The following is a 24,822-nucleotide window of genomic DNA, read 5'->3' as shown; positions in this document are numbered from 1 at the left end:
GAAAAACGCCTTCTAACGATCGCACACATGTAGTACGTCGACACAGAGAGAGTACAGAGACCAGAGAAAGATCGGGCAGGAGAGAAGAGGAGAAGAGAAAAAGACAGAAAGATCGTTCTTTCATTCAGAACGTTTCTCCCATGCCCTCGCGGTTAGAAAGTGTTAGGGGCAGACCTATGCGTCTTCAAAATTTGCCCATTAAAGCCCTCACCCGCACGGCACTGTATTTGCAGATGGGGCCTTTAAGGAGGTGATGAAGGCTAAGGGAGGTCCAAAGCGTGGGGCCTTCACCCCACAGGACCAGGGCGCTTATGGGAAGCGGAACAGAGGGAGGAAGAGGAAGGTGCACCGAGGGGGAAGGCTGTGTGAGGGCAGCAGCCAAAGAGAGAGGCCTGCGGAGAAACCGGCCCCGCCGGCACCTCGATACAGGTCTCTAGTCACGTGCACAGCCCCCGTCAGAGTCAGTTACCAGCTTCCAGCAACGACCGCTGCATTTTATAAGTTAAACGTATACTCAACTAATTGAAACCACTGCTAAGGACCCAATTCTCAGTTATGATCCCGATCAAGACCCATCGCCCAAAGTCTCGGCCGTCCCATAACATAACCCCTACTACTCCATCGAAAACCACATGCAGAAAGGCAACCTTTATCTACGGTTGGAAGGAGCCAAGAAAACACTCAAACACACAGCTCCGGGGCTTCAGTGGAGCACACGCTCTGTGGCGGAGCGTGGCTGCTGTGGGTGCCCACGCCGCTATACTACCCAGGAACGCCACCTGGCCCCGGTGTTCTGTTGCCTCACATGCAGAACGAGACCAGTGCAACCCACAGAGCAGGACGAGCCCGGCTTCACGGTTGTCCCCACGGACCAGTCACGAATGAATAAGCACCTGTTCACACCCAAGGGCCCCGTGTGGGCAAGACCTGTCTGGTCTTCTAGAACCTGGGGGAGTCAAGATGGCGGAGGGGCAGGGGACCCTGAGCTCGCCTTGCCCTTCAAGCACAGCAAGAATAAACATCAAATCATCCGGAACAGCCGAGAAACTGATCTGAGGGCTGAGAAAACACAGCACACGCCTACCAGTGGTCTTCTAGAAGCCGGATGCTGGAAATCTGAGTTTGACCGAATACAACAAAGAGGCAGCACACTCTCAGAGTCTTGGGCTTACACTGGGGTGACTGCTGGCCTTGGTGCTCCCAGTCCTTCCCCAGCGTGGTTCTGTCGTCCCCCCGGAGCATCCGTTGTCTGCAGCGGTATTCACACTGACCCAGGGATCTCAGGATTTTGATGCTTCATCACATGAGACCCAGAAAAATCTCCAAGTCATTTTGTTCATATTTAATTCGAGCTGGGGTAACCCGCGTCTTCCTCTTATTGAACAGTGTACTCAGGGGGGTCTCTTCTCTGGCCAAATGTAATGTGAGGGGAAACAAGTTCTCCAGAGAGGGCAGTGACGTCCCCACGTCCTACCAACACACCGCTGGCTCTCCGTGCATGAGCGCGGGTGCAGAATGCCCAGTGGTCCAACCTCACAGACAAGGGTGCTAACTCTTGGCAGAAATGGGGCGGAAAGGAGTTCTTAGGATATCCATGCATCCATACTGAGAAAACTACAAGGAGATTCACACTCCAAATGGTGGTTCAGATTCCTGGTTCTGACACACAAGTTGATCCGTCTCAGCTGGCTGGGGTTCCCAGCACGTGGCCCGCACTCCCGTGTCCCACTCATGTGCCAGTGGCTGGAATGCAGGCCGGGAGAGCAAAGCCCCAGGCCACCAAGGCTGCAGACAAAGGCCAGAGCTGAGGAAGGACGGGACCTGGGAGAGGCCACTAAAGAAAGCAGAGGCACATGTGTATGGTGGACAGTAATGAAAATCCTGCCAGGAAGTGGTCAGAGCAAAGGTGGAGGGAGCGGGGAGGAACCCTGAATCCCGGGGACAGTGCGGGCTGCTTTCGCACCCTCCCAGCAGCCCCATCAAGGAGCCCAGAGGAGGAGGTGGGGCAGGGGTGCAGGCTGTGACAAGGAGCTCACCCCCGTCCCGAGGGGCAAAAGCAGGGTCTGTACTGCCTCAGCCTGAGGACCAAGAAAGCGACGCCGGTTACCAGCTGCAACCGAGAACCAGCTTCACCCCGCTCTCCTCTCAGCCGGGTAAGTTTCCAAACTCAGCCAATGCCCGAAATTCACATCCCACCCTTCCCATCGCTTCTTTGCCATCCCGTCCCTCCATGGGGCTAGGGACACGTATTGGCCACAGCAAATTTTAAAGAATTCTTTCATAGAAATTCCCATGAAAAATTATTCAAAGGCTGTTTTGTTTTTTTAAATCCACCAACTACCTCTAGGCACCCAGCCCAATCTCCTTTCATTCTTTGTACTTACTGTACTTGGTTTTGGTGTGAATGGAGCAGTTCTCTGGGCAGTTCTCTGAAACCAGCACGGGACTAAACAGATTTGGGCAGCATTCCAGCTTGGCACAAACCCGCCGGCAGAAATCTGCTACCTGGTCAGACGTCCGCACGATCTTGGCCACGGCGCGGTACGTTTTGCCTCTGTACCTAGAAATGAGGAAGAGCGACAAGACCACACAGTTACTCCGAACCGCTGGGCACGCGGCGCGTTCTGAAAGTAGCCCCTTTATTTTCCAACTATAAGGTAGGCTCTGTGTGATTCCCTTGTCATTTGCTTTTATCGTTCCTTTGGAGCTCGGAGTAGTGTTTTCAGGAAAGCACCACGTCCACCACGCCCGCGACGAACCACCGCCACAGAGCTCCGCGTGGCATTGCTCACTGTGGTGTCTGCGGTTCAACACCTGCCCCAGAACCCTTCGGAAATCCAGATGTTGTCACTTGCTGCTCATCACGTTTAAGGGAAAAAACCAAAAGACAAAAAACAAAAGCTTTCTCCTGCTAAGAAAAACCACCCGCAGCGAAGGCACCAGCATAACACTGGAGACCAGCTCTTCGGGAAAGCAGGCGGAATGAATGCTGGGTTCAAAAATGGGCACTGAGTCCCTGGGCCAAGTACTTATAGGAATAACCACGTAAATAATGCTTGGCTGGAAAGGGGAGTGCTTGGATGTAGGTTCGAGCCACCCGTCAACACATTTTTACGATATCACTGGTATAAAACACTTACGCACGTCTCTGTTAGACCGGTGTGTATTTAACTGACACGTCACGGAAGCCAGAGTCCACCGACACAAAGAATGCACCAAAACCATGGGGCCTGTTCAACTATGCCCCAGAGGTGCACCCCGATTTTCAAGTTGAAATCTTTTTTAAAGGTATTATTTATTTTATTATTTGAGAGAGAGAGAGGAAGAGAACAACAGGTGGGAGGGCAGAAGGAGAGGGAGAAGCTGACCCCTCCCAACGTGGGGCCCCACCCCAGGACCCTAGCATCATGACCGGAGCCAAAGGCAGACACTCAACCGACTGAGCCACCCAGGGGCCCTCAAGTTGAAATCCTGAAAAACAATGTATGTTCCAGGAAGACAGCGGCAGGTAACGCTCGGGTTAGTTTTTGGAAAACTAACCACAATCCAGAGGCATGAACTGCCAAGTAAGCCAGCACTGCCGTCCCGCTTGTCCACGTCTGTAGGGGTGATGGGCATGAGCTCTCTGCCAAACCTGCTTTGCACACTCGTGTTGCAGGTTTCTAAGAGCCTGCCGCAAAGCAACAGGGACACCAGGTAATTCGTGCAAATGGCATAACATAAGGAGAGCATCGCTTCGGTAATTTGCAAGTGAAGTATTACGTTCAAAACCTAGATCTGGGGACGCCTGGGTGGCTCAGTTGGTTAAGCGGCTGCCTTCGGCTCAGGTCATGATCCCAGCGTCCTGGGATCAAGTCCCACATCCGGCTCCTTGCTCGGCGGGGAGCCTGCTTCTCCCTCTGCCTCTGCCTGCCACTCTGTCTGCCTGTGCTTGCTCGCTCTCTCTCCCTCTCTCTCTCTCTGACAAATAAATAAATTAAAAAAAAAAAAAACAAAACAAAAAACCTAGATCTGGTTCCCTAAGAGTAAAGCGGTGATAAAAATAAATAGGATAAACTAAAAAATAAAAAATAAAAAATAAATAAATAGGATAAAGTGATCCTGAGTTGCTTTTAAGTAGGCTTTCTCTGTATGCCTCTGAAGACCAGAAAAATACTCCCTTTCCTAACAAATCGTTTTTTTTTATAGTTATCAACAGCAAAGAAATTAAATTCTTACTTGAAAAAACCGGACTTCGTGTTCATTCTCTGGTCTCTCTAATCCCAGCCCCTCTGTACTATTCTTGCATTTCTCTGAAGTGCCTAGCTTGGCTTTCTGCACAGTGAGAACTAAAAAGCAATTCTTTATAGATAAGATCGTGCTTTAAATCGCATCGCCCTTGAACAAGGGTTGATTTTTCTAGGACCTCTCCTGACCCTAGATGTAGGCACACAGCCCGCGCTCCGCGGAGGACTCCGTGGTTCACGTTTGGCTGGCTCGTGCTCCGTGCTTTTGTTATGCTTCACGATAACACCAGCACAGGTCCGCGGACGCGGCGCATGGCTCCTGCTCTGGGGAAGGCAGACTAAAAACCCGTTACTGGTACAACTTCCCTTACAGTTGTTCCCACTAGTTTTGTAGCCCTCGGGCTCCCTCCCTTCTAAAGAGCTCTGTATCAAGATTCTTGAAGTTCCTTAAAAAATAAAATGATATCAAGTAAAAAAAAGGCAAGACAAATGTGAAAATCAGGTCCAGTTTCAACCTGTGGAACTCGGGCCCGAAGACAGGTGTCCGAGACCTCCAAATTCCAAAGCTTCCAGAAATACATGAGAAGGACATGAAGAGGACAAGAGCAGATGCCCCACGGGAGAGAGAGAAGGCTCAGCTTTCTCTTCCCTTGTAGTTTGGGAAGACTCCGTGGAAGCAAGCGCTTTAGTAAACCTTTCCCATTCAGGAAACGCCAATCCAGGTTTATGAAAATAGGATCCTAGTATGGTTTAAAAGTAACAGAATGCCCTCCCCTTGCCTGCCCTTCTGGAACAAGCCCATCAAATAGCTATGGTGGTGGAGGAGGAGGGCAGGGAGACTGGGCAGGGACGGTGTGCAGGCAGGAGAGGCCGGGTGGGACCCACGGTGTCCTGGCCCTGGGGGGGGTGGGTGCGGGAAACACTGGTGGTGCTGCCGGGACCTCCCGTCCCCACTGCTGGCACAGACGCAGGCCCAGACACAGAGCCTCTAGCTCTGTCCAGCTCCAAGAGCTCGCCGCCTCCCCTCCTGTGGGCAGCCCCCATGCCGTGAGTCACTGTGATGGGACAAAAGGGCCTGGCCACTTGGACCCGCCTCGGGTGACCATGGAGGGCCATTCCAATGCCAGAGGGGCCCGTGGGCTATGTTCCGTCTCCCCCTCTCCCACGGGTGTGGTGCCAAGGGCCCTCCTTAATTAAGAGGATCCAGACACGTGGCAGGTGAGGAGGCAGGCAGGATGACAGCATCTCCGTCCTGCTCAGAGCACAGAGGATGTCTGCCCCTGCGGACAACCCGGCACGGGTCAGGTGCGAGGGCCCGGATGGGGGTGAAGGGAACAAAGGGACAGGAGACTGGTTCCAGAGCGAGGCCTGACCAAACACAACAACAGACTAGAGACAGGCGAGACAGGTGTCCCGTGTGTTGGGGGGTGGGTACAAATACAGGGGAGGAAAAGGCCAGAGGGGAGCCCGCCCAACGGTGTTAGGCGGGTCGGAGGGGGGCAACTGGAGCTCGAATTCGGTCACAAGTGTGCAAGAAAGGCCAGGCTCGCGGGCCTGACGTTGCAGTCTCTAGAGAAGCTAGTCGCCGTGGCTGGTGTCTGGGAACTGCATTTTGGAGGTCATCCAGGTGCTGAACTGTGCCCGGCCTGGGTGAACCGTGTGTTTTGTGCTGAAAACGGGACCTGCTTGCTTGCCCGGTCCACGCCAGGCAGTGTGTTGCCTGTGGGACCAGCCCACAAGAAGAGCATCGGCCTGGGCTTCTCTGGACGGAATCGTCCCGTGACAGTCACTTCCGCTGCCGGGGAAGCAGAGCAAGCAGGAGGAGGCCTGCCGTGGAGATTCTTCCAGACTCCGCTTGCCTCTGTCTTCCTCACGACCTCACTGCGTGTCCTTACTACGTCACCGCGATCCGTCTCAGCCCGGAGTAAAATCATAGCGCTCAGTCCCCACAGCCCTTGTAGGAAAATTCAGACCATGGAGGTGGTCATGAGGGCTCCTGACCCAACAGACACAGAAGTAAATATAAATTTCTTTTTGTACATGTGTGTGTCTAGACACTCACATATGTACGTCTACACACACCCACATACACACACAAATGTCACTGCTCTGTACAACGAGAAAGCCCAAGAGACACAACACCTTCACAGCGGTGCGCTTACGTGTCCAAACTTGGCTGCTAAATATCGTTTTTCACCTCCTCCCACCAAAAAAAAAAAAAACAAAAACAAAAACAAAAAAAAAACCAACCGAGTCTCCTTAGAGAGGTGGCTAAGTCCAGGACGAGGCAGAGAAAGGACACGATGATCTGGGAACAGTTTACTGGGTCAGAAAATAACCAAGTATCAAACACTGATGAGAAAAGTCAAGGCGATAAACACAAAGCCTGCTGGGGGGGTGTGGGGGGTGCCTGGGTGGCTCCGTCCGCTAGCTTCTGGGCACGATAGCGGTCCTGGGATGGAGCCCTGCATCTGGCTCCCGGCTCATCGGGGAGTCTGCTTCTCCCTCTCCCTCCCCCTGCTCGTTCTCTCTCTTCCCTCTCTCAAAAAAAAAATAAATAAAATCTTAAAAAAAAAAGAAAAAACCTGCTGGGTATGGTCCCCACTGGCCAAATCTGGGCCAACCCGAGCGTCAGAGTGAGCTGATGACGTCACCCCACTGAGTAAAACAGGAGCCCCTGAACTCATGCAGACACAAATAAGGCTCTGAAGAGGCTGAAAGCCTGAAAAAGAGGGATATTTACATAGTACAGAGCATCCCCCCACCAGCTGCCTCTGCCCCACAGCAGCGTGGCAGACATTCCTTAATTAGGTGATCAAAGTAAACACCCCCAGGGAGGGGGTGCACAGCTATGGGCATCAGCCAGCAGGGTGCTGTGAGCAGAACAACCTTCCTCCTGTGATACTCCCCATACACCCCCTGAACCCCGTCATGCAGAAACAGGAAAGAAACTCCCAATGAAGCGGCGTTCTGCAAAAGGGTCCCTACCCCTCACAAATATCAAAGTCACGAAGGTCAGGGAAAAAATCCGAGCAACTGTTGGGGAGCAAGGGGACCCTAAGAGATAGGGCAGCCCAGTACCCCGGTTCTGTCCGAGGGACAACACTGGGACAGCGGAGACACATGAGTGCGGTGTGATGACCACTCGTGTGCATCACCATTCTGATTCTGATAACATGGGAGAGCGTCCTTGCTGGTAGGAAATGGTTACGTATTGGGGGGCAATGGGCCATCATGCCAACAACTTACTCTGAAATCCTCCCGGAGAAATAATGTAATTGTAATAAATTGTTTACATAATTTAAACAGTCGTTTGTCTAGAAGTTTGAGATTGTTTCAAGATAAACACATAGAGAAGAAATAATAAAAAACGTTAGGTGTATATTGACTCAAACTATATTAAGCTTAGCGTATACCATGACTTCCATCTGTTTCCGAGTGTGGCGGGTCAGCACGGGCATTCGCTTTTGGATTTTCGTGCGATGCGGGGAAGACGCATTGGACCTTGCAGCTCCTGCCTGAACCAACAACCTGGCCTGCTTGGAGCCGGCCAACAATGAACGCAAGTGTCCGCACAACTCTTGTTCACGAGGACGCACTAGCAGAGCTACTGGTCTACCAAGAAACACAGGCAACAGGCGGCTCTAGGATTGTACCCATCGGCTGGGGTTTAATGGCATGACTGCATTCACATGACAGTGTCATTTCTGTGTTCTCTGAGACTCCGTACAACGTGACCATCCGATCCTCATAGTCTCCCGGGGCATCGCGGGCAGGTCAGGCGTCAGGAGCTCCATCAGATGTGGAGAGGTGGGCGGGCAGCGCCCAGGGCACGAACTGAGGGGCGCCACCGTGGTCCCGGTCCCCTCGCTAGCCTGTATGGCAGGTGGCAGTAGAATCCGTTCTGCGGCTCTCCCTGTCATGAAAGGCGGACAAACAGTATGCCAGGGACACACTTCCGTAGGCAGAACGGGAGGGGGACAGCTCAAAGCACGGGATAAAGCTCCTTGCTTTATCCTGTCAATGTGAGTCCGGAGGGAAGGACCCTCCGCCGGGGAACTTAGTAAAAGGAGCAGCAAGGCTGTTGTGGACACAAGGTAAGGTTCTTAAAGCACGGGGCACAAGTTCTGCGAGGAGAGGAAATACTGGAAGAGATGATCCGGCTAGCACACAGCAGAAAGCTCCCTGGTCTCGGAAGGAAGGAAGGAGGGAAAAAGAAGTAAAAGATCATCGGATCAGAACCGACACCAGGATGACAAGCAGCAAAGAGAGAGAAGGTGGGCAAGGAGGGGCCCGGGGAGATGTGTGGTGAGCGGCCACCGTCAGAGGAGCTCCGCCTCCGTCAAACTGAAGACCGGCCCCCGTGCCCCTCCACCGCTGCATGACTGAGGCGCCAGAGACATGCGGAACGTGATCCCGTCTTTACCAGCAGGGCACCCGAGGACAGGCTGGGTGACAGACGTCTCAGACACCCACTACGAAACAGCACAGGACGCCAGAAAGCAGAGGGACGCAGGAAGGATCCTCTCCCCGGCTGTCACTGTGGGGACCCGCTCAGAACCCCAGAGCCCGCACAGAGACGATTTTGAGGTGAAGATGTCTGAGATCCGAAGATGCAGAAAGCAGCTTTCCCAGAGCCTCCATGAGCTGACTAAAAGCAGAAACTTCTGAGAAACGAGGACTACCTTAAGTTCCCTGTTTGGAGTGGCTTCGAAGCCTAGGGGAGAGACCAGAGTGAACCTACCATAAATGCCCTCTCTGAGGAGTTTCACAGCCATGGAAAAAAAAGACTGCTCAGGCCCGCATAAACCAACTGTTTCAAACTTTCTTAACTCCTATTTGTTCTCCTAAAAACTCCTATGTCTTTCATAAAGAAACCTATTTGGACGCGCCTGGGTGGCTCAGTGGGTTAAGTCTCTGCCTTAGGCTCAGGTCATGATCTCAGGGTCCTAGGATCGAGCCCCACATCAGGCTCTCTGCTCGACGGGGAGCCTGCATCCCCCCCAGCCCCCCGCACCCTCTGCTTGCCTCTCTGCCTACTTGTCATCTCTCTCTCTGTCAAAATAAATAAATAAATAAAATCTTTTAAAAAGAAAGAAAGAAACCTATTTGTTCTTCCCCTAAGGGCCTTTGCTCCATACTCTCTTTCCCCTACTAAGTTAGGGGTAACATACACTTAAGCTCCAGATCCTAACTGCCCCTTCAAGTTCCTCATCAGGAAGCACTCCTGTGTGAGTGCACGGTGCACCTGTGAGTAAAGTCTCTTCTCTTGCTCATCGGTCATCTGTCAGGTTAATTTGCAGGCTCCCAGGAACTGAAGATTACAGGGTACAAAAAAGGTTTTTTTCCTCCTTGCCATCAAGAAGGAAGTATGAATGGTCTTCCAGTATCTTCCTACCAAAGTGGGGGTTTATTTCCACATGTGAGCACATCGGGCAGGGTGGAGAGAGAGAGATGAAGACAGAGAAACAAGGATGCTGGAAAATATTCACCTCTTTCCCCTGAGAAAAACCAAAATGGATTTTGAGCCAAAAGGAAATACAGAATGAAAAACCCAACACTGACGTAACAATCCACTCTTAAATTCCAGGAGGATCCAAGTGGGAGGACTCCAACTTGGCCTAAGGTCTATCATTCACTTGCAAAATGACTCCAGAGCAGGACCTTCTAATAAAACTTGGTGAGGCAGCGATGGGGGTGTGAAACCAGGTTCTACTCCCGCAGGCTGAATCCATGACCTGAAGAAGAATTCTGAAGGAAGAACTCAACTCTTCGGAGACAGAGAAGCTTCACGTGCTGGGAGACCATCACTCCGCTCCTTAGCCGCAATGAGCTATGGTCCCGACCCCCTACAGAAGCGAGCCTTTCCTTCATCGCCACATCTCTGTGATCTTCAGAACTACGGGCAACGCTTTGGTTCACTGGCTTCTGGTCTTATGATACACAACCCCTCAGAAACTTCTGCCTTCTTTCTGGATTCCTGCATTTCAAGGAATGACAACTCTGAGTAAGAAAGGGGGTATGTGTGCGCTTATTTCTGGAAAGACCCCATCCAATTCAGAACATCCTAAACTGGTCAATGTTGGAAGCGGAAACACCAGACCCATAACCTGAGGAACTTCAGCGCGCGCAGAAACCTGGGCTTGGGTTCCACAAACTGGTTCAGCCCCTGCTTCCTGGAATGTTTACAGCATGTTTTCAGGAGAGCGATTGCACAAATCTGAGTGAGGTAAAAATTAACAGGTGAACAAACTAGTAATTTTTTTTCAACGAAAAGCCTCTGTTTGCGACTCCTTCTCCACACAAATCATTTTGCTGCCAAATATTACATCTTGCTACTCACAAAATAGAAGCATGAGTAAAAGACCCAAAAAAAGGGAAATAGAAACACATAAAAAATCAGTAACTGCTTATGAAAAAGAAACCAAAGTATCATTTCTATAGAGCCAAGTGTGACTCACCTCGAAGTTGTGACTTCCCCTGCATCTGCCTAAGTGATAAAGAAGTCTCGTTCCCTCCAGTTACAGAGGACAACTCCTCTTTAAATATTCTGAGTAACTGTAACAAAGGACTGGGAAAATGTGTTTACCTGGATTTTATAAAGATGATCACAAAAGCCACTCAAAGCAGAGTCCCCCCGCAAGAAGATTCTAGAACATGTCGGAAAACATTTCAATGTCTCTAGATGCACACGGTTGGAAGTATTTTTTTTAATCCCCCTAACGTATAGCCTAAATTCTTCCTTCTGAAATTCAAAATAATGTAGGTCAATTTAGTATACCGAAATGCACTGGAGAGCAATGTTCTCTTCCAGGACTGCTGAATGAACTACGTGAGAACCTACTTTCTCTTCGGAACCACAGCTACCTGGGTTTTGCCTTTCAATATACGCTGAAGACTCTCGATACAGACTCCTTACCCGGTGCTCAATACTGCAGTAAGTTCTTTTAGTATAAAAAGTGTGGCTGTTAGATAAATAGGGGGAAAAATCATCAAGAGACAGAAGATGACGATGTTAAGTTTTTCTCCCACGCACAGGTCAAACCTTTTCAATGGCACCTCCATCCTCTCAAGAAAATGGGTCTTTTCTCTTCAGATGAGGAAGAACGAGTCAGAAACCCCAACTGCTCAGCGACTGCCCTCCCAAACCCCAGGGCTGAAGGTCTCCTGTCCTTTCCCCCTGAAAGCACTCCCTGTGATACTATCATTGGAGGACAGGGACCCAGACAACCAAATGCCTTAAATGCGAGTCCCCCCCTCCAGGAGGTTAATTTATTCAGGACAGGATGCGGTTCAGCCTTTCAGCAAAATGGGAAGCAGGCTGGGCTCTCTCTTCTCATTTGCACCAAAGAAAACAGCCAAGTTGTCAAGATCTAAAATGTTGTCGTTTTACATCAGAAGCGAAGAGGTGACTCAGCACACAGTACCCTTAGAAGGAACGTTCCCTCCCACCTGTAAATCTGTCATCATTAGCAGCTGCTTTTGAGACGCCACTGTGATCCAGAACTCTCGAAACCCAGGGCAGACAGACACATTCTCATTGTAAGCTGCCACATAAGATCCAGCTAAGGAACTCACCGTCGTATATGACCTAATAGGTAACACACTGCCTTCATGATCAGGCAGGGCTGACTGCCCCGTGTCAGTTTTGACTGTATAAGGCTGGATTTCATAAAAGCTCCGATCGACTTGGTAACATGAAAATGAGTGCAAACACCGCAAAATTAACTCTCCCTGTCATTCTGGTACCTGGGGCGACTTTCTGGCTTGTTTAGCAACAGGGGCGATTTTAATGGGGTTTAGGATTTTTGTCCTTGTCCTATTTCCTTATCCGTGAGGTGTGTTTGGGAGGTACGGAGTCTTACAGAAACTGTTTAAAGCAAGTGTTTCTCTGTACCAACACATGCTCAGGTTTTTGGCCACCGCTGTTCCGGGGCATTGATCTTAGAAAATGTCGAGGTGCTGCTGATCTCCCCCCTCAGATGAAGTAAGGAACATTCAGCTGGTGAAAAACCTGCTTTAGTTTCTTCTGCACTACAGGTAATGCTCATGTATTTATTGTTTTTTTTTTTTTAATAAATTCAGTTGCTTACATTTATTTCTATTAAAAAAAAGCAAAACGTTAACAAACCACACTAATTACAGAAGGAAAAGATTTAGTATGGCTGGAAGAGATCATTAATTTTTCCCATTAATCATAGCCTCTCAGGTAACTTATAGGGGAGGCTCATTTAAATACTTCTTGGGAAGGAGGAGATACGTGCCACCTTTCACCGATAAGCCACTTCACACAAATAAACGTTCTCCCGACTAACGCGTATTCCCTCTGATGCCTGTGACTTGGCAGCGCATCGTTAGACCACAAATGACATTTATGGCGTCCAAAATTACAGACGTGATCAAAAAAGAAACTAGGAAATGCTGAGCGGAGAAGACAGCAAATGGAGAGTGGCCGAGTGGCATCCTGCCATCCTTACTCAGGACCAGAGTGGTCAGTAAACCACACGGGAGGATAAAACTGGTCACAGAAACCACTTCACATCCCTCAACTTTCACATGAGCAGGACCGGTACTTTCTTTAAAGGGGGGCTCAGCCACACTCTCGTCGCGGAACGTGCGTCCCTGCTCAGAAAGATCTCATTTCCCAAATGTCACATCTAAAGATTATGTGAGGACGCTGTTCCACAACAAGTTGACCAGTCAGATCTATTCTGTTGAAAAGCTCAACGAATACCAAGGACCCAAAGTCAAAGCGATTGTTACAGAAAATTATCTTGACAAATGGATCTTCCTCTCTCTGCCTTCTAAACAACCGTGCTCAAGCTTATCGATCCAGCAGTCAATTTCAGAGCTCGAGAAACACAAAGCAAGGCCAAAATATTAGACTATTTGCAAATAAGAGGGACCAACTACATTTCAACCCACAGTCCATTCACCAAAACCAAGCCAACGATCGGGTTCTTTTTATCTTTTAATACTGCCAAGTCTCAGAGCAAAGAATATCTATCTGTGTCTGGCATAGCTTCTCACGGTATCGAATGTTAAGAGTTGTCCGTGAATCACACATAATAACGACAATGGATATCCTTTCTTTCATAACTGTTCCCCTTCTGATCAAATAATCTGTTGGCCCTGGAACACAGGACATTCTAACTCTGAACGTTTATCACAACAAAGTTACAGTTAAACAAATCTCTCCTTTAGTTCCGGAATCCCAAGGCTCAAGGCAACTCCGTGAAACAGAAACGCCAGTAAATCTGTACGCAGCGCCCAGAACTAAAGAATGACAGCCCCTCCCATTTGTTCCCACTTCTGCGGGCTTTGCCAGGAAGAGGAAGGACGAGTTTCAAGGCAGCAGCTCTTACCAGAGCCCTGTTTTCCGTAACTGAGAACACCTACTTTGCCTTCAGCGTCTCCTCCTGAAAATTCCAGTGTGGATCTTCCACCAGCTGTAATTCTCTCAACACCCTTCCAGGCTTGTAAGCCGCATTGATGATCATGCTAAGAACCTGCGGGGGAGAGAAGGACAGCAATGAACTTCAGCCGCGTCCACTCCTGCTAAGACAGGAACACTGCCCCAACCACCCGCGGACGACGCGTGTTGGCCGCACACTTCCGCTAAGCGGGACAGCATTTTCCGCAGCCGGACACCAACTCGGCTCACCACCCACGGAGTCCAGAGGGTGGCCAAAATCCAGTCCCTCTGGCGGGCATGTGGCCCGCCGGCCAGAGGGGATGGCAGACTCTCCCTGTCGTGTCTGACTGAAGAAAAGCGGATCTACTTCCTCTAAAGAGCCAATGGCGTTACTTCGCAATGGGATCGGCTACAGAGAATTTTTTATTTTTGAAAATAAACTTCAAAAGGAATCAGTGGGACGGAGGCAACAGATCTGCACCGACAATTCTAAGCAGACTTCAGGTATCTGTCCGGAGACTAACCAAGTATCTGAAAATCACCTGACGCCGGCTCAGTATATGGACGATTCACAGGAGGACAGAGCTCTGAGATTTAAGCACTTCAAAGGACCGTGTGGAGTAACCAATACTCTCCCGTCTCCTATTTCCTCAAACCTCTCCTTTATTCCCAATTCCCAGCCCAAGGAAGTACGCCGGTGGTCGGTGCCTCCTGTGACACTCCCAGAAAGACGGGACATTCCACTCTGTGAACCCATGAAGGCTCTGAGAAGGTCCCATGTTCCTGTTAACCTCGATGTGCCCCTTCAATGGAAAGGCCACAGAATTCAGATCCCACGGGGCAGCCCCCCTTCTGTGAGCCAGTCATCATTAACCACGAACATCTGCAAGTTCTGGCATGTTCCAGAGCTGCTGCCACTTGGACATACCGCATGAAGAACGGAAGGTATGACGCAGCCTCCAAACGACCCCCCCACACATAGTGTGGAGTTTCCCCGAAAGGCCCCTTGCTGGGGATCCGCCATGTGTGAGCCCCCCTAGCAGCGGCAGGAATGGGTCACTGTGCCCGGCACGCCTGCGGGGTCTTCCGTCCTTGAGGGGAACCAGCCAGGCCCTGAGCTCACATTGCAGGTTTCTGAGCAAAACACACACCCCTGGGGAGGAGGGGTGAGAAACTCCATGACTGGGAGGAGAACTGGAGTTCCTGCCAAAGCCCCTGCTGCCTTTGGGGAGGACACCGCACGGTATCAGAGGGAGGATGGAGATCGACGTATGTGGCCTGGATTTTTACGTCGCAGTGTCTGTGGCACTGGCGTCTTTTGCACCCTGATTTAATTCTAAGAAACAACAAAGCTCCCTATTATAACAGAAGAATCGATCTTCACAGTATTTCAAATGGTGCAATGAGCATGCAAGTGTCTTCTCTGAGCCGGGTCAGCGCTCCGCTATGTTGCAAGGTTCCTATAAATCCCTGGCAGTAGCCCATGGGCCGTCTGCTCGGCCGAGGCACTAAAAGGCCAAGACAAGACCATACAAGCAGTTTTGCGGTGTTTATGTTTTCTGTGTTAGAATAATCATCTGATTTTATTGTTTACTGTCAGTACCATTTGCAGAAATCGAGTTTAAAAATAAATCCAATTAGAACTGGCTGAAATAATGCACAAAGTATTTATCAACAGACAATAAAATTTAAACCAATTCTTTCCATTGTGTTTCATGAGGAAGGGCCCAGAGCTACATGTTATTCGCTGCAGAACGAAATGTATTTGGAGATGGTGAGAAGAAAATGCCTTCCTGAGTTCCATTCAGCCTGGGAACAGGCAGCCATTAAGTTGTCAAAAGCGTCCAATATTGAATAATTTTCCCATGGCATTTCCGATGCCACACCACATGTTGCCAAATTCAGCAGGCTCACTATCAGACTTTGGGATTGTGAGCTGAATCATTCTTCTGCTCGTGACATCTTAGCATATGACAACTACCTCTAGGAAAACAACTCAATTGACAGCTGGTACCACCGTCCAGAGTCAGAATTACTGCTCCCTGTACCACATGGTGACTCAGGTCACCGGATTACACCCTTGATCACAAGGGGTTGCACGGACCCTGCCCCCAATTAGCTAGCAGGATGCGGGTGTGAAGTTAATAAACACTATTCCCAAGAAACGCACGTATAGGTGTTGGGGTAACTCCAGGGGGAAACTCATGCTCCAGGGAACCTTCCCTCAGCTTCTTGGGAGTCCATGACATGGGTGGTGGAGAACACACCTCACACAGAAGTCTCACCTCTGCTGGTGAACAGATCTGGGCTCGAACCCCAGTTCCATCCTGTAGAAGGATGAGTTCTTGGGGTGCCTGACTGGCTTTCCTCTTGTATGATGGGGACACTGCCATTTATCTGGTTCATAAGGGGATCAGGACATTCTACCCAAAATATGCCATTCTGGCATAGGATTATTTTGAGCTGAAGGCAACTGAGAAACTACACACAAGAGGAACTCTCCATTCTGCCCTTTTCTGCCAAGAAGCAGGGCCCAGGTATCCCTTCATACCCAGAGGAGGAAGAGGAGAGCAACCCTTGTCACTGGAGAAAGCAAGCTGTCCCTGAGATGACTCTGCAGAAACCAACTCTACTAAAAGAAATCTCAACTTCCATTAGTCTCCCTTATACTTACCTTCCCACAGTTTAGCACCCTAGAAGCCCGAACCCCTTTTCCTTGGTCTCTCCTCTCCTAACCGCATTGCCATTTGTTAAAATGGTATGGAAACATCTCAAGCATGATGGCCTCCCTGGGTTTTCACTTATCCTCTGTGAGCGCCTGTGCACATGACATAAAACATTTCTCCTACCGATCTGTTTTATGGTCGGTTTAATTCACATGCCCCAGTCACTAAACCTAAAAGTAGAAATTTTCCTTCTCTACAATAGGAATGTCATGAAAAATAAAAGAGATCACATCTTGGCACACAAAAAATGTTCAAAGGTAGCCCAAATCTCAGTATCAACCCAGTCCTCACCAAGCCATAAAATAAACTATCCACCCTCCCTATCCCCACCGGCCCCCACGGATATGTCAGTCTTCACAACTTCGCAAAATTACTCTGCGTCAAAGCTCCTTGACTTTCTTACCACCAATTCCTTTTCAGAACAACTTCTCATAAAAGTACTCTGTACTTTTAAATTCCGCTGCTTCAGTTCCATTCTCGACTGACCCAAATCCGATTCCTCTTCAACCACGACACACGAGTGCTTTGGGAAGGTCACCGAGGACCTGCCACCAAATCCAATTAGCACTCCCGTCTCAGTCGGTCTCTGAGGAATCCGGCCCTGCATTCCATCACCTGGGCCTGCAGCACCTCTCTCCCGGCTTTTCCTCCCTCTGCTCCGCAGGAACAGTGCTTATGCAGAAAGTGGGGAGTGGGTCAGGTGTGTGGGGGTGGGGAGGGGAGACAGTGGAGGGAGAACACAGGTAGGCCATGCCAGCCACAGGAGCTCACTCTGCACACCGTGTGGGGCACACAGGAGCCACTCGACCAACGCGGGTTTCTTCCCCCAACACCTCCCCTTTGGGGCGCTCAGAAGATTATGTAAATTGGTGGGAATTTTTTTTTTTGTTCACATCATGAAATTATGTGATTCCATGATTTCCTTTCATATCCACGGTCATGAAAACTCCCAAAACACCAAAGTAATTTAGATAATTTCCAACCTCAACTGTATCATATGATCAAAGTCAGAACAATGTTGAAAGTGCAGGGAACCACTTAATAAGAAAATTATTTCTTTGAATGTCAAAGTCAGAAAACACTTTAGAAAGCAAATATGGCTCCCACAGCTTGAGTTCGGCTGATTTAATGGAAAAGGGACAGATTCTCAACTTTGAAAGTATGTAATTTGCTAAATTCTAGTGACTATGGGGAGGGCTCTCTTTGGGGGAGATCGGCTCCTGTGGAAACATGAAGGAGAATATTCCCTCCTGGGGAGGTCGAGGGGGTCAGAAAAAGGACCTGGACACAAAGCAGCCTCCCCCACACGCTCACTCTGCTCCAACAGACCTTTCTCTGCAGTGCCTCCAAGAGCCATGGTTAGAATAATTAGCTTTTTACAGGAACTGGGATCATCAAAGGCCCTCGTGGGCCTAAAACATTTCTCCTTTTCAACTTCAAAATCAGATGGAATGGAGCTAATTTTATAAATAGGCTGGTTGCTTTTATTCCCCTGTAAAATGATAAAGAATTGTTCCTGCTTAATCAGCAGTTTCTCCATCCATAGGGTTTTGAGCCTCGGAAAGAAAATAACCTTTTCAAGTGATTTACCCCTGAAAACTACATGTTTCATTTCGTCTCCTCAAAAACTGATGGCTCTGTGCACATTCCTTTGCAAATGCTGCATGTAATATTAAATATTATCTAATGATTAACTTTATGTTCCTCACTCCTTTTGTTGTTGCAAAAATGTTACTGCTAACAATAATAATTAGACATTTTGCCAAGCGGAGAACTCCACTGCTTTGGCCAAAACTGATCTCAACTTTCATTTGATCCTCAACGGAAGGCTGACCTCCCCTGGCAGCCCACTACCCTGGAGGGGAGGTGCTCCCTCTGTCCCAGCGGCAAGGCTAGGAAGCCCCCGGGCTGCCCTAGTAGGTAGCTTTTCCCCCAACCCAATCCCACGGCAATGAACTCCTGGTTTCACCGCTTCAACTTGATTGAAAGATCATTTCCCAAAAGAGGCTATAATTCCCAAGAATTCTCTACGTCCCCCTGGAAGGCCAACAGGAGAATCCCATCAGACCCTAAATCTTCATTCACCTCAGTCACCAGAAACCCATCACTTCTAGAACATTCTTTATACCCAGAATCTGTTCCCATATGACACTGCATTTCCCCCCTAGTATGACCCAATCTCAAGCCCCTCCGTGCACCCCCAGTGCATCCATTCTGCCCTCCATCAGCAGCAAAATATCCTAGAGTCCCAAACGCTTTCCAGAATATTCTTCACCCTATAGTTTTCCCTTCTGCTCTGGACTGAACACTGTGCACCCCAACCCCTATTCATATGTTGAAATGCTAATCTCCACGTGAAGGCATTAGGGATGGGGCCCTTGGGGAAAGATTAGGGCTCCATGAGGTCATGAGGTTGGCACCCCTGTGCTGGAGTGTAACTTTGTGAGAAGAGACCCAAGCACCTATTCTCTCTCCCACCATGTGAGGATACCGTGAAGAGGCAGCCAGCCCCATGTAAAGCAGGACCCGCTCTGCATGCACCCCAACCTCGGGTTCCTGCCTCCAGAGCTGCGAGGCACAGCCGTCTGCTATCTGAGCACGTCTGTGGCATCGGCTGCAGCAGCCCGAGCAGACCAGCCACCCCCCTCTCCCACACCATCACCTTCCCTCCTCTGCCGGACAGCTTCCCTTCCTGCAGAAACCGGTCCATGGTCCCATCCTCTACCGTGACAACTCTCTCTTCCTTTCTCATCTTCCCACAGCCACCTCCTTCATTCTCCCTTCTCTTTCTAGGACTGTCTGCACTCAGGGGGTTCTTCTCTCCTCCAGCACTCTCCGGCACCCATCCAGGGGTGCTCCCACGCCCACACGTGCCCGCATCACCGAAGAACAGCCATCCTTGGTTCTGCTCTAATCCAGCCCTGCTGGTGGCTCGAGGCAGTGCCCTCACACCTTCCTCGGCGAGCACCCTCTCCTCTACCTCCAAGACACCAGCTTCTCCGGGGCTTCCTGAATTCCAGCTCGCTTTCCCTGGGTCCCCCTGTGCCTCCTCCCACAAATAACAGTGGGGCTCAGGGCTCAAGTCCTAGGACTGTCGACTTCACTCCGCGGTGCACGTGGCTTTCAGCACTGACTGCAGACTCACAAACTAATGGTTCCTAAATTTCTATTTCCATCCTAGACCTTTCCCCAGCTCCAGACTTGTGTGTCCACCTCCACTTGGATGCTCGGTGGGCATTCTGTTCAAATAAGACAGATTTTATCCACCTGACGGCCTCCCCTTCTCAGCAACATCTCTCTTCTTAGTGCTCACGGCCGACGTAGGACACCTCCGTGAATTCTGTTCTTTTCACAGTCCATGTCACAGTCCAAAAGAAACACTCCCTGTCTCCAAAAATCTATTGGCTTATTTGTTTACTTATTTGTCCACTCCCATGAGATCATAAGCACCACGACATGAGGGACATGTGTGCTGCTGTATTCATAGTAGTCACAATTATACCTGCCAATAGCGGGAGTTCAGTAAGTTTTTTTTTTTCAATGAATTTCAATATGAGCTCCGAAATGAATTAAAAATATTTAAAAATATATCGGGGCACCTGGGTGGCTCAGTGGGTTAAGCCTCTGCCTTCGGCTCAGGTTATGATCTCAGGGTCCTGAGATCAAGCCCCGCATCGGTCTCTCTGCTCAGCAGGGAGCCTGCTTCCCCCCTTTCTCTGCCTGCCTCTCTGCCTACTTGTGATCTCTGTCTGTCAAATAAATAAATAAAATCTTTAAAAAAATATTTAAAAATATATTTAAAAGTTATTTAAAAATAGTTACAATTAAACTGACATCTACAAATTAGTGACTTAATTCACCCCAAGGATATCTTTGATACCATAAAATACACAAAATATAGGTGGATAGAGACCCAGGAGGTAATATTTGCTCCTGACTTTCTTTGCTACAAAGTCCTATCCTACTGCGGGATGAGAAAGTTCCACGAAGGGTTCTTACCTTCCTGACAGGCAAATAACAAAAACTTAAGCTTTGCCAACCTTCCCAGACACTGGCCAGCATGCTGCGAAGTTCAGCTTCACAGGTGACATGTGTGTGACAGTTCATGCCCGCACAAAGGCTTGGTGCTTTGTTCTTTATGGGCTGGTGTTCAGCATAAGCTTAAGACAGCAGCAACAAAGCCAGCACATGATGCCACCCAGAGGCAGGGCACCATCTTGGATTCTGTTGACAGACATAACGAGACATCACCTAGGCAAGATTTTTCCTCTGATATTACCGCAGAGCCTGAGTCCTTAATACGAGGCCACAGTCCCCCGTGACCCACTCCACCTTCTCCGTTTATACTGATAAACACAAACCTCCTCTGAGGGACAGAGGGGACCTTCACACGCAGGATGGCACCGTTTACATGAACAGCCAAGGCTGCTTTGGATTCCTTATTTCCTGGGTTCCCACAGGAAGTCGTTCCAGTTTTTAAGTGAAAGTTATGACAAGGGGCCCAGAACAAACGCTCGACAATATACAATGAAGGGAAAGTCAAACAAGTCATCCCAGGACTCCCCAAACGTGGGAAACAAACACGGTAATCAAAACGAAGAGACTGAGGGAAAGAGCTTCACGGGTCAACCGTGTGGCAGAAACATGAACCGCGAGCCTCGACCGAAGCCAAATTCCAGCTGCCGGGACGCACCGGAAAGCCGGGAGGGTGAGGCACTCACTCTCCCCTGCGGGGCACCGTTCGCAGGCGGGCGCCTCGGACGGGGCTGGGGAGGCCGGCGCGCTGCGCGACTCAGGAAACAAGGAGCCCTGCGGAGGCCGCTGCTGGCGCCCGCGCCGCGCCCGTGAAGCACAGGGCCGTGGGCACGGCGCCCAGAACCCGCAGGAAGGGCAGGTCTGCAAACTCGCCTCCTGCGTCAGACCCGACGTTCACTATTTCAACCCTCTGCTGTGATGCCCGAGACCCACTGCCCCCGACTGCCTGACGCCGGCTACACATCATAGGGGGCTCGCACAGTCAGAGATAACGGCCAGATGCCTGTCGGGCGGGGGTCCTCCGCCCCCGCCAGCCAGGGAGAAGTGGTCTGCGATCCTGGCGGTCACAGCGAGACCGGGAAGGACACCACAGAAAGAGGAGCCTCTAGAGAAGGCAACTCTTTCCATCCTCTTCCTTCCTGCCTAACACATGATCCTGCTTCCAGATTTACAGACCACAAGCCTACGCCTCCCGCGGACCCCACAGAACACAGAACTGGGGTGTTCTTCTAACCTGGCACGGATTTCTGCTGTGTATCTGCACTTGTGTTGGTTTGCTAGGGTGAGACAGGCCGAGAGGGGTGACAGACCAGACCCCTCCCTGGTCTGCAAGCGGGCTGTCACCTCACCAAACAAGAGGCCGCAACTCCTGCCCACCATGACCCCCACTCCAAGAACAGAGCCCACCTGGCACGAGGGTACGACCCAGGCATTCCCGGGGCCCGAACGAACGAACGGCAGAGGGACTGTGATTCCCTGCCGGGCTCCAGCACTGAAGGGGTCCCTGGTGTGGCACATGCTCAGTCAGCCTCGGCTGCGTGCGGAGTAAGCCAGCACCTTCGTATCCGAAACATGCTAGAGTGGTCGTGGGACAGCTGGAGAGCCGTGCCCGGACCACAGCGCACCCGCAGGCCCCACACCACTCACTCCACACCTGCTGAGGCCCCAGGCTACGAAGACAACAGAAGCCAACCGGACAGAGAAATCTCGTTCAGTGGAGGTGAGCGCTCCAGTCTCCTCTGGGATGCCTCTGTTGCATCGTGGCAACCCGGTCCAGCTGCCCCAGACTCGGGCAGTGTACCCGGCTCCCATGGCTCCCACTCACGTGCAGTCACCTTCTGTGAAGTCAGACCTCTCCCCACCCGTTCTGTGCGGACAAGGCCTCCCTGGTCATGCCTCAGCCTCTCCTGGACCTGGCCGCCGTGAAGAGTACTGAAGTGACTGTTTCAGGGATGTGAGACTGATGGACAGACAGATCGATAGATCATTTGACACTCAGGTAGATAAACAGACATGCAGGTAGACATGTAGAAAGACAGACAAACAGACAACAGGACAGAAAGGATTTACAGATGAGAGATGACAGATGGATGGGAAGGTGGATGGATGAATGGATGGACAGACAGAGGACAGAGATGATGATGGACGGATCCGGGACTGAAAGACAGCTGGGGGGTGGGGGGTGTGCACACGTGTGCATCTCTGTCTCACTGTTGTCAGGAACACGGTCCCAGCCTCAGCAGAGAGGCAGCTGCATCTTGCCTTCCGTGGTCAGTGTCACCAGTCTGCCCTGCTGTATTCATCCTCGTCTCCGCGTCAGACCCAGGCCCAGGCCCAGGGCACGGGTTGGAGAGAAAGAAAAAGCCACAGAGGCTCTTTGCTTCAGAAAGTCTCCCCAGTGTCCTGCATTCAGGCTGCTCTCTCCTCAGCCTTCTACTAAAGCCTCAGCAAGAAGAAAGGGGAGTCCAGGGTTGGGCATCTAACTTTCGCAGGAAAGCACATCTGTAAATGTTCATCTCCTGCACGACCGAGCGCATGTGGCCAAGAAGCATCACGGAAAACATGGACAGGTCATTCACATCCCAAAATAACGTGGAAAACGTGAAAAAAGACTCCTAGAGATGCCCCAGGGGACATAACGTTTCTATTGCTACTGCTTGCTAAAACCAGAGGTTACATACAGGCAAATAATTCAAGCCAAGTTACATTTCAGAAAAACCACAGGGGCTCCCAAACCTGTCGTCCACGCTGGGACATCACCCTGGTATGGCAGCCTTTGGTATCTGTGGACGTTAGTGTCCACATGAAAACCGGAACTCTGATCCTTCCTGAGCGGGTGTTCAGAGTCCCTTCTGCTGGTAGGACCCTTCGTCACCGGACACACGGATGTGAGTGAGGGTGTGCGATGTGCCACGCACCTTTCCTCCTGTGCTTGTGCTGGTCTCTCCTTCACACCCGGAGGCAAGCACACAGCACCCCCTTGCTAGGCTGTGCAGCAAGGCAGGGTCACAGGCCTGGCCACGCGGGACATCACATCTGAACCATCAGCAGAACCTTCCCCAACACCTCTGCGACACAACGCCAACACCCTCAGCAGCGAAGCACTGTGACACGCGGACCTCGTAAGCTGACCGAGGGCCACACAGATCTGCGGTCCACAGGGCTTCAGGAGACCCTGGCGCACTGCAGCAGGCGTGGGGAGCAGGACTACCTGGGATAGGAAAGGATGCCCGGGGTCCCCTGAAATGCCCCAGCCTGAGGGCCCATCCACAGGCTCGACCTGTCCCCAACCCCTCAGGACTTGCTCGCCTGGGTCCCTCGTGGGGATGACAGACTTGGCCGGGCCCGTCCCTGGCTCTCGTTCCACCTTCTCAGGGGTCAGCCACTTCTGCCGCTGCTCCCTTGCTAGAATCGAGGCCAGGAGCCGCTCTTGGTCCTCAAAACCTCACTCCTGGCTGATGCCCAGAAGGCGCACTGCCCCCAGTGAGCAGACGCGCACAGGCCCTCACCTTGGCCAGAACCCTTCCCTCCCTGCTAGTCTGCCCTCTGGGAGGTGAGGACTTTTCTCCACCTGCATTTCCCTTCCCCAAGGCCGGCTCTGGCCACAGGCATACAGGTCAGCCACCTCTGAGCAGAGCAGACAGGGGCACGACAGCTATCACTCTGCCTTTCTTAAAGACCTGAAAACCTTTAACTGCTAAAACCACCAAAGGCCTGAGAAGCAAACGTGCTCTGTCTTTGCTCCAATTACCTCGTTCTCTTTAAGTAAAATGCAATTTGAAACCACAGAGGTTTTGGAGCTGAAGGGAGCACATTAGCATAAATATTGGCTGGCTGGAACTCCCATTTTTCTTGCACTCACAGAACTGAAGTGCTTATTCTTTTTTTCCTTCTTCTTTTCCTGCCTCATGCATTTTCTGAACATCAGCAAAAAACTAGTTTTGTCATCAGAAAATGGCTCTGGCCTGGCTTTTGCATTTGGCTGCTGGCAGCTATCGGGGAAGTGGTCGGGGACGACCACTGTGGACTCTGAGAACTAGTGTAGGAGAGCCAAAGAGCCAGGCCCCAAAGACAGGCCGGACCCGGGCCAGCGTGTCTGTGAGCAGAGCCGGGGCAGGTGACCCGGGACCACGGGCCGATCCCTGGAGCTCGCCGGCACCAAGAGCCTTGCAGGCGGCTTCACGGGCCCCCACCGGTTCACTGCCTTTCCGCCAGGCCTTCCTGCTCCTTCCCGATCCCTCCCAACAAGAACAGGCTCACATGCAGGCAGGCATCGCCAAAACCACAACCCACTTGGGCTAGACCGCAGGGGGAGGGGCGGCAACACTTGGTCCGGGGGTGTGATTCCATGTCGTGATGGGAATCCTGACACGGCCCTGGTTTCTTCTCTTCCTTGATCCGGTCCATCATCCTCGGGGAT

General features: G+C 50.9%; 1 protein-coding gene across 2 annotated transcripts in view; it reads right to left on the bottom strand.

The window, feature by feature from the left end:
• The window catches only part of SFMBT2 (Scm like with four mbt domains 2), a 225,793-nt gene that overhangs the window by 13,163 nt on the left and 187,808 nt on the right, over window positions 1-24,822 (bottom strand). For both annotated transcript variants that reach the window (XM_080812563.1, XM_080812564.1), the window contains 2 exons: window positions 13,626-13,735; window positions 2,385-2,560 (listed from right to left, as the gene is read on the bottom strand). In XM_080812563.1, coding sequence (XP_080668689.1) covers window positions 2,385-2,560; window positions 13,626-13,735 — 286 coding nt within the window. The remainder of the gene's footprint in view (window positions 1-2,384; window positions 2,561-13,625; window positions 13,736-24,822) is intronic.

This window comes from Martes martes, assembly GCF_963455335.1.
Source record: "Martes martes genome assembly, chromosome: 8".
Lineage (NCBI taxonomy): Eukaryota > Metazoa > Chordata > Mammalia > Carnivora > Mustelidae > Martes > Martes martes.
This window is presented reverse-complemented; position numbering and strand designations above follow the sequence as displayed.